At 33.9% G+C, this 10,280-nt stretch overlaps 1 protein-coding gene across 1 annotated transcript; it reads right to left on the bottom strand.

Moving 5' to 3' along the window:
- Positions 1 to 436: 436 nt before the first annotated feature.
- Positions 437 to 4,244, bottom strand: LOC147484939 (O-fucosyltransferase family protein). The gene is made up of 6 exons (XM_086571774.1): positions 3,420 to 4,244; positions 3,178 to 3,346; positions 2,480 to 2,569; positions 1,923 to 2,206; positions 1,534 to 1,792; positions 437 to 1,111 (listed from the first exon to the last, which is right to left on the bottom strand). The coding sequence occupies exons 1-6, from the start codon at positions 3,935 to 3,937 to the stop codon at positions 881 to 883; spliced, it is 1,551 nt and encodes a 516-aa protein (XP_086427900.1). The 5' UTR covers positions 3,938 to 4,244; the 3' UTR covers positions 437 to 880.
- Positions 4,245 to 10,280: the final 6,036 nt, after the last annotated feature.

The raw sequence follows: 10,280 nt of genomic DNA, 5'->3' as shown, positions 1-10,280 counted from the left end.
TCTCTCATAAATCACTGTTCTCTTTTTTCAATGGCGCTTTGCGTTGAGCGTTCAAGTAATTGCACCAGAGCTTTAGGTTGTGTGGGTTTCTCAAAATTTCTTCTTCGTAGAGAATATCTTCGTTTCTCTGTTTAACAACACTAAACAATGAGAAAAGACAAGATAATGGGGTTTCAACTTTCAAGGTTCGTTGTTGAGAAGATATGGTGAGTTATATATTAGAAACAGAAAGCTTCTAAAAATCTAATTTGACTTCGAAACACTAAATGCCGGTCCCATGTGCTGGTGAGGTGGTGAGGAGCATGAACTTCGAAATAACCACTAGACCATCTGAAAGTACCACTGGATGGATGTAAAATGGTGGCGGCTTGACTAATGGTAGAAAAGTTAGTTGTTGAACACGGTATTCTACATTTCTACTACTACACAATGAACGGAAAAGGAAGTACCAACATGTAGCAACTAGCAAGTATCCAACATGACTGCCGCTTTGCACACTTGGTAATATAAACATAAAATTAAATGCTTCTTTATACAACTATATACATACTGGGCGCTACAAAGAATGTAATATAATAATTGTGTAAAGAATGGAAAGAATATGAACTGATGATTTTGTCTCCAATCCTGGCGTAGATCCTGTAACACATGCACTTCAATAGATGGTGAAGTGTGTGCATGCACATCTTAGCATGTCTTCAGAAAGAAATTGCCTTCTGCAGTGGCTGTCCAAAGCCAGAATGCCTGTGAGAAAAGCGATGATGCCATTTCCTCCTTCAAAGGGCAATACAAATTCAAGGTTGCCATAGTCAGAGTTCTTATGAAGCTATAGTGTACACCATATATGTAGTGAAGAAACCTCTGTGATTTCAATCAGGACTCAGGAGAACTGGTTTGAATCGTTGCACATGCACGCAGGAATAGGATACTTTGTAACATCCCTCCCAATCTTGCGTGTTCGAAGATCTGGCTGCCCTAATGATTCATGGTGCAAGTCTCTGATGATATTGTTAAACTCTGCTTCAGAAAGGGAGGAATTCATAAAATAAGGTAGCATCTCTCTTTTGTTTGGTGTTATATACTTCTTATGCCCTCCATAAGCCCTATGGCCCTGTGTAAATAAAAAAGTATAAGTTGTCAGCTAAAAGAACAAATTTGTGTCATTTGGTAAAAAAAACTCAATAAAAACTACGAATGTGTCAAGGAACCTTCTCAAGATGTAGAAAAGAATCAATATATACGTATGATTAATCCAAAACAGAATCAGATTGAAATGTGGTGAAACTCGATTCTGTTTCTAACCTAAAGAGCCCCATTTTGGATATTTAAGTTATGTATCACTCAATTTAAGTAGTACTTTGAGATTATGTGCTTTTGGGGCATAAATCGGAAAAGTGGAATGTTTTTTAAGTACTTCTATCATTAACCGTAAACTTTTATCAGGTATCTTCCTCTTTAATGCTTATATTCAATTAACTCGAGTACAATAATCTAGCAAGCAAAACCATGTGCTTCATCAAGATGGAACTATACCTGGATTGCATGGCCCATATTTCCACCATGAGATGGCATGAACACATCACTGCTCTCAGAAACAATATAATCAAGGGCTGCCATAAGAGAGGCTCTGTTTCCAAATGGCTCCAATTCACCAGGGAAGGCAATGTCCTCCTTATTGTAGAGATGGGGAAATTCTCTGGTTAATGGTATCAATGCTTCTTGTCCACCAAATGGTGGCCCTCCTGCCCAATAGATCTTTGCATATCTTGGGGCACCAAGTGCTTTAAGTAGCCTAAAAACGTATAGCAAGAGAAAGCATTTAAGCAGGTTAGCAGAAGAACAATATATATAGGTACTGGATTACTGAGTACTGACAGAGTAAGGGCTGAATATAGAAAATATATAAATATTTCAAACTGTACCTCGTAACCTCGAAAGCATTCAAGGGGCAGAGCCCAGCAAGTTTCCTGTCATGATAACTCATGTTTGATCTTGCTGTTAGGAGCTCGGGCCGTAACTTCCTCTCGTTGCTAATGATTTCATCATACTTATGGCTAAGCCCTGGAAGGCAACCAGTTCTCACCCAGACGTCCTTTTCCATGCGTAGATGGAGAGCTATATAGGGGCCCTTGCTCCTCATCCTCTCTGCCAGTTTGTTTCCAAGTTCTAAAATTGGTGGGGCAAATCGCAGCGCATCAAAAGCCACCTATAACACAATTTAATATAATACTATATCAAAATCAAAACTTGAAAATGATGAAGGGCCATGTGGCCAACTGAGTTTCCATTCAGAACTCAAAAACCAAAGTGTTTGGTCTTTGGATCAAAACAATCTCTTTCTAGTTTCTACTGAATCAATTAGAGAATAATAATAAAATGTGTGAAATGAAACCAGATGTTAAGCAAGTTAAGCAAATGTTCTTAACTAATAAATTGATGGTTACATATACTTATGGAAGCGAATAAAACTGGAATTTACCTTGCATCGAAGCTTTTGAAGGTCAAAAGGGAGATCCTTGGAGAGCCTAGAGTCCAGACCACGTAATAGCAGGACACCATCTCTGTTTAGCTGCAAAAAACAAAACATAACAAAAAGAGGTCAATAATGAATCACTGATCAATACCATTAAGCAATCTAATCAAACACTCTAAAATTAGGAAGCCTCAACTATATACCAACATAAGCAGAAGCATACATCTGATCAAGCAATTGATTTTTTGTATTTGGTCCCACAACGATGGCCAAGTCATTCAACAGTCCACTTCACTAAACTTAACACATTGGTATTGAAATTTGTATAGATATTACAAAAGGGTTATAATTTGGAAATACTAGTAGATTAGCGAATGCAAGTATTAGCTTAAATAGTAGAAATTCACATTTCCATGTATATTTATGTCCCGAACTGCCTTCAAGTACTTTAACCAATGTTCATGAAATTTCCTCAAAATTCATTTCTTTGACTAAACATCTTTGGGTTCTCATTATCGCTTATTATTGAATCTAGCATACAGAGAAATAGAATAGTAGTCTTTTAATGATCTTAAATATGCGAACAGACTAACGACATCTAAGGTATTGATAAGTAAGTCTGGATGCATTCACATTGTGAGGATCTTTACACATTGTAGGTTTACTAGAAATGTTAAATCAATTATCATTATAGAAATACATACCCTCTTGAGGTACCGCGCACGAATCCAACGCGGAGAAGCATGAAGTGGAGTCTTCTTTTCCTCAATTGGTCTAGACATCAAATGTGTCGACGGCAATGATGAAACTATTCTAACATCATCAGCCAAAACCTTCTTGAAGTGCTCCAAATCAAATATATCAGCAAATTCACTGCCCATCAAAATAAAAATTAACATCTAAAAAAGTAGTACATACAAAAATTCCATCTAAAAAAAAAATTTACCTTTCATCACTCCAAATCACATTGACTTGCAAGATGGGAACAACTAAAGCAGCACCAAGAATTCTAGCAATAACAACAGCATCAACAATCTGATTCCTCTGTTGATTCATTCCACCTGAAACAACAACCATCAAATAATTCCTTCTATCTTTCACAATCCCATCACTCATCTCTCTATACTCTTCACTAAATCCCAAACATGGTTTATATCCCAACCCATCAGGTTGTTTCCAAAACTCTTCCTCTTCTTCACTGCCCCTTTCCTCTATATTATTTGAACTTGGAAATGAAACTTGTTGGGGTTCTTGCATTAAAGGTGGTGAGATAAAGCAAGGGTATGGTGTAAATGGTACTAAAGGGCTTAACTTCAACATACCAATGAATGAAAACAGGAAAAGAAAAAAGAACAAGTATTTATAAGAGCTTGTGAATGATTTGTTTGCATGTTTATTATGTGTGGGCTTTTTAGGAGATAGAAGAAGAGATTGCAAAGATGAAGATGATAATGCTGGAATCATTTGTGATGATATTGTTATACACGAAAGCTTCTTGTTATTTGTTGTTTTTAGATTTCGCCATTAGTGTAAACAAGCCCAGAAGCTCTTTGTGATGAACGAGAAAATGAGTCAACAGAAAAAAAAAATAATAATAATAATGGTGTGGAGTTGCGGTCTCGATACTGCGGCGGGAACTAAAGAAAATGTAACGCGTTTTAATAAGGAAGTTTTCTCCAACACTCAACAAGTCCACCAGCTAGAAAGGTGACAGTTTATGGGATTATTTTTTGTTTGTTTTTTTGACTTTTTATTATAAGGATTTGATCATTTGGAAGAATGGTGTTAATATATGTGTTTTTATGGGTGCCAGTTTATTATACTCTGCAAATAGAAACTTTGTTTGTTGTAGGATATTTGAAAAAATAAACACATATGGTACACATTTAATGTGTATTAGATAATTAGAAAGGCCAAAATGAGTGATACTCCATTTGGTCGAAAAATAGGATGGCTTGCCAAATTCAGATTCTGAAGCTACAAACTTCTTATGCTTTTTAAAACAAAATTATCTTTCTTCTTGATGCTTTAAACTACATTGACAAAGTAAATAACACAAAGGTCCAACAAAGAAAGTTTAGCCTATCTAGAAGTTAAAACCTTATAAAATTTATCATAATTTTGGGAGGTAGAAACATTGGCTAAGTCTACCATCGATGAGATAAATTCTAGTTATTAATTTGGAACTCCCTAATTAATTTGGGGCGTCCCTGAGTTGACGGGCTAGTCGAAAGTGGGGGCCTAATTTTAAACTGAAAAAATTAAAATTAAATTTTTTTTGGATTTGAAGGTGAATTATTATGGGTAACAATGCTATTATTAAACAAGCTTTAGCTGTTTAACATGGTAATGGTGTGTGAAATTTATAATTTTGTGTCCAATGGACTTAAAGTTTAGGGTTTTTTTTGGGGCCAAAATATGGGGGCCCCCCCTAATTAGTATTTACTTTTCAACAAAACAATTTGCACGTTTTATTTCGACACCAGTTGGAGCCTAGAGATGCCAAGTGTGGACTATATAGAGAGAGTGAAATGTGTGAGTTTTTCTGTCCATATAATTTTGTGTTTTAGGATATGGTATATATTGTTAAGAAATGCTCAAATAATCATTTCAATTCGCCAAATGGTATGAAAATAAAATTCAAATAGGTAGATTTTGGACACATCCATAAAAACACTCCTATACCCCATAAATCCATAATTAACTAAAGTTTTTGTCATGCCCCAATAACCACCTCAATCTAATAATATCTCCAAAATTCATTTGGGGTATTCCCAATAAGAACAAAAACAAAACAAACAAACAAACAAACAACAACAACACACAATTTTGAAATCTTGCACTTCATAATTCAAAATCATTAGTTGTTAATTGAAACTTAAGTTACATTGGACAAAAAACATGGGTATTTGTATTCGTCTATTGTAGTAATTCAAAGTATAATAATCTTCTGAGTTATCTTATTCGTCAAAATTTGGTTTTGATTTTGATTTTTTTTTTCTTCATCTTCATTACTTTGGTATAGTTGATTCGTGCTCATGCTTATTGGTGAGAAAAAAATTGTTACAGAGCGAGGTAAATTATAAGGATTTTTTTTTTTTTTTTTTAAATTTAAAAAGAGGAAGAAGAAAAACGTAGAGTATATAGGATTTAGTATGGGATAGTTAATAGTCCCACGATGTATATTCTAATAAATGACTTGTTTTTGCCTTGGATACGCTTAATAAAAAAGATTAGGAACCTAAACGTGTTTAAAATAATTTTATTTATTTATTTTAAATTTGAGGTACGGGAGTGTTTTTTATGGGTGTGTCCAAGATTACCCTTCAAATACTCACCAAGCTATTTATATTTAGTTCCAAAAGTGGTTTTTTTTTTTTTTTTTTTTAAGTTTTTAATATTTCAAAAGGGGGAAAAAAAACAGATATATGTGCATTTAGGTTAAAATAACAGGTTTTCAGATTCTCGAATTATGTGAATTTATCAAAGAGGGAAGAAAAGAAGAAAGTTGACCAAGGTTTTGACTGCTTAAAAATTAATTTCTTCAATTCTCAAATTCCAGAAGAGTAATCTTAGTCACACCTAAAGAAATTGTAGCATAGCCCAAATGTTTTACAAACTACCAGTTCTATCTTCTATTTCTTGGGATGTGGCCAAAAATAAAAATAAAATATATTTTTTTCTTTTATTTATACATTTGTTTTTTATTTCTCCACCAAAGTTTTTTTCAAAGCACCGTCACTTCTACAATTATGCTTTTTGTCCTACCTAACCAATTTCGAGGACTACGTACACTAATATCCATTATTCTTATTTCCTCATTCTCAACTTTATTCTATTTTAAATGGATCTTGAAATATGGTTTTTTAGTTCCACAAAAAAATATTATTCTTTTCAATTCTCATTTGCAGCCCAATAAATTAATTTATAAGTGTTTTTCTTCTAAGTTTCTCCACAAATAAAATTGACTGGAAATTTTGATTGAATGGGGTTAAACATAGTTGTATTAGAATGAAATTGAATAAAAAAGACATTGGTGGAGAAGAGAAACAAGAGACGATAGGAATCATAGAATTGGCACTTTGTAAAACATTTGGGTTATGTGGCAGTTTATTTGGGTGTGACTAATATTACCCTTCCAGAAGCAAGATTTTGAAATTCATTTTCTTCATTTCTGTCTTCCGCATATATTGAGGAACAAGAACATGTCGTATTCTCAGTAGCAAGCTATCCTTAAAGCCAGGGCTGACTTATTCCATGTGACCTGCCGCCATCCCAATCCTCTTTTCCGACAGCTTGGTCGACCCAACTCCCAATAATTTTTATTTTATCCATTTTATTCTTTCCCAGCTTACACGCTGGCTGCTTTTGCCCCGTGTTAGATGACGACTCATCACTATTCACCAATATTTCAGGATGATGTGTTCGGCCCACCAATCAGTTGCTTTGGTTGGGTAACCAAAATAACAAAATAGTACATGTTTGGATTATTAGTTTGGTCTGGAATCTGAATACCCCCATAATTCAGACCATATAATGAATTGCATTCGCAATACAATATGTAAAATTTTCCATATCTTCAAGAATTGTAAATGGACGGTTTTCGTGAACCAGAGTTGAGACTTGTAAAATATCGTTGGGAGACATTGGTCTATCTGATATTTAATGCTGGGAGACATTGGTCTATCTGATATTTAATGCTGGGTGCAATGGCTTTTCATTCCCTCAAAAACAGAGAGAGTAGCGGTGATTTTCGCTTTTCATTCCCTCAAAAACAGACAGTAGCGGTGATTTTTCTCCCTATCTCAATATAACTCTATATATAGAGAGTAGGCCCGTCTCTGAGCAGGTGCAATGTGGGTGACTGCACATGGCCCCCAATATACAAGGTCTAAAAAAATAATATTAGTAGAAAAAATCTATTTGGCAAATCACAAACTCAAAAAAACTAGAAATTTCACAAATCACAATAAACAACGGAAATATCTCATCATATTCTCTTTCTTCATTAATTATTTCGTAAAAATAGAAAATAAGATATATAATAAATAAGCATTATCGAAAAAATAGATCTTCTCAACAACTAGATATCTCTCTCAATGACTAGATACCTCATTAATTATTTGCCTCAATTACTCAAATACAAAAGAAAGAGTACCCAAAAAAAAAAAAAAAAACCCTCATTCACCATTTCATCTTCTGATCATCTAGTATCCTCTCATTCTCAAAATTTCTCTTTACAATTGTGGATTTGTATTAGTTTTCACTTTGATTATTCAACTAACTTTTGATTATTCTTCAAGTAAGTTAGAGATTAAAATCAATTTTTTTTTTCTTAAATATTATTTTAATAACTCAATTTAATTCCAAATCTAATCTAATTTAGTGTTGTATATATATTTTAATTGCAGACATTACAAATTGTCGCGTGAATTGTGAATTGTGAAGTGTGCAGTGACTTCATCAAGGCAGACACATACCACTATGGTTCATCTTCATTTAAGTATTAAGCATATCGGGAGACTTTGAAGTATACAAGAAAGACTAAATGGGCTAATTTTCATTGAAAATGAATTTTTTTAACATCTATTGAAAATGAATTTTTAAAGAAAATTAACTTCAAAAAAAAAATTTGAGATAAAGAAATATTTCGATGATCCACCATTCTTGTTGGGCCATTGAAAACTCAGCCTAAAAAAGATATTGCATTCCAAAATTTGATGATTTGGCACATCACAAGTAGCGTTTTATTTTCCACCAAATTTATTATGACCAAAAATTATTTTACTTTAAAGTGGCGTAGAATAATCCGAATCATTGGACACCAAAATTGACTCTCTATCAGCGTATGTTAGTATTATACTATGTTAGTTCAGCAGTGGCATTGGTACATGAGCTGTTAATTAGCAAATCTGTTTGATAATTCAGGAGTTATGAGTAATGACACTTTGTTGGTTGTGGATGAAGCTTGAAGCTATCTTACGCAAATTACTTGGCGTGTATAGCAAGTCATACTCCACCTCTGTCAAACAGCTGGCGTTGTTTTGGGTAATTGAGTTGTTAAAGAATGTGACAACTCTGCTCAACTGAGCATGCTTTTGGCATCTTTGATAATTTATGTCATCACAAAACGCAACCAAAACATGGGTTTGAGTGTTGGAATTTGGAGTTCGGACTTTGGATTCGTTTTCAACACTGACAATTGCTAATTACCAGCTCAAGATAAATAATGTTCCAGCTTAGGTACCAAGTATTTAGCCTTTTCAAATGACGAGCACGATCCTGGGTTAGCAGGTTTTTATTTAGGAAATAATTGAATTCGAAATAAAAATCAATTAAAACTTCTGTCCTTGCATTGGTATTTAATTTACGTATCTTCGAGGTAACACATAAACAGACTAATTTGTCCTTGTAAATCATGATGATATTGGCATTCCTGTGGTATGGACATTGACATATCATATCCATCCAACAAGTGAACAAACAAGAAGTCAGATGCAACAAACAAAGAAGATATATATACAGAGCATTTTGCATAATTGCACAGTGGGTTTGGTTTGTTGAGAAGTGGGTCACCTCAATACTTACTATAATTCCTTCTTTAACATGCAAAACCACAGCAAGAAACACAGGTATCATGATAGTGTCGAAGACCTGAAGTATCATGATCCTATAATTCCTTCTCGGTCCCAATATCATATGCTTTGTTCTCAGTTAAAAGTGGGATATCATTTATACATAACTAAATTTAGCAAAGGAAGTTAGTACCATACTTGTACTACTGTTTGATACCACTACGGCACTACTAGCAAACACATGCCACACTGGCAGCATAACAAGGCGCCATTTTCCTTCGTGTGTTGTCTTCAAGACTTCAACTATATTACAACATCCTCAACACCTCAGCTTCAGTATACAGCAAGTAAAATATATATAGAGGTTCCTTTTTATAATTGATTAAAATTAGAAATCAGGAGTTGGAACTCCATATTTTATGACCACTAGCTCCATGTAAGGTATCCAATATAAGCTGACTTTCTGTTTTACTTTTATAAAATATCTCAATCATCAGAGATGTCTTAAGTGTTAACTAAGTGTATCAATATGATTTCTTTTCTAAGAACCCAATATACTACGATAGAGCATATGTCTATAATATGATATCTTACAATAATACGTTGATATACTAAGATCATGCTTGTTATTTAATGTGTTTCTAGTGTGTGTATCAAGGTTCATGCACTTCAAATAAGTTAGTTGAAAAATGGAATCCAATAATTTCAAAGTGATCAATCATGGCTGAAAACTTCATTAGTTCATTCAGGTTCAAAGGTTCCTGCCTACTATAAAACTTTGCTAAAACTTTTGTTGGTTAGGTTCCGTAGATGATTGAGCAACTAAACAACATCGTGTTTGTTAGAAATTTACTTTATTTGAAAGTGACTACATCATTTTCCTTGCGTCTTTGAACTCTGTATCTGAAACATTTTGACTTATGTCCTTATGTAAATGTAGAATGACGATTTTTACCACTACAGGGTCAGTATGCTAAACTAGCTGAGCTATTCGAGATTTATGTCTAGCTCAAATACCTCGCATAGTCTTCGTAATCTAGTTGTTATGAGTCAGTGAGCATTCTTTGGAATTTTGCAGCAAAAGGAGTTAGGTTTTTCCATTCTTTTTTTGGCTAAAGAAAAGTAGCTGAGTTAGGTTTCACACTATATGATTTTCTTTTGAATAAGTTATTACATTCGCTTTCTTTCAACCTGCTAATCACTTTCTTTCTTGACTTTGTTAGTAAATCAGA

This window comes from Coptis chinensis, chromosome 7 (genome assembly GCF_015680905.1).
Source record: "Coptis chinensis isolate HL-2020 chromosome 7, ASM1568090v1, whole genome shotgun sequence".
Taxonomy (NCBI): Eukaryota; Viridiplantae; Streptophyta; class Magnoliopsida; order Ranunculales; family Ranunculaceae; genus Coptis; species Coptis chinensis.
The sequence above is the reverse complement of the archived record's forward strand: the minus strand, read 5'-3'. Positions and strand labels throughout refer to the sequence as shown.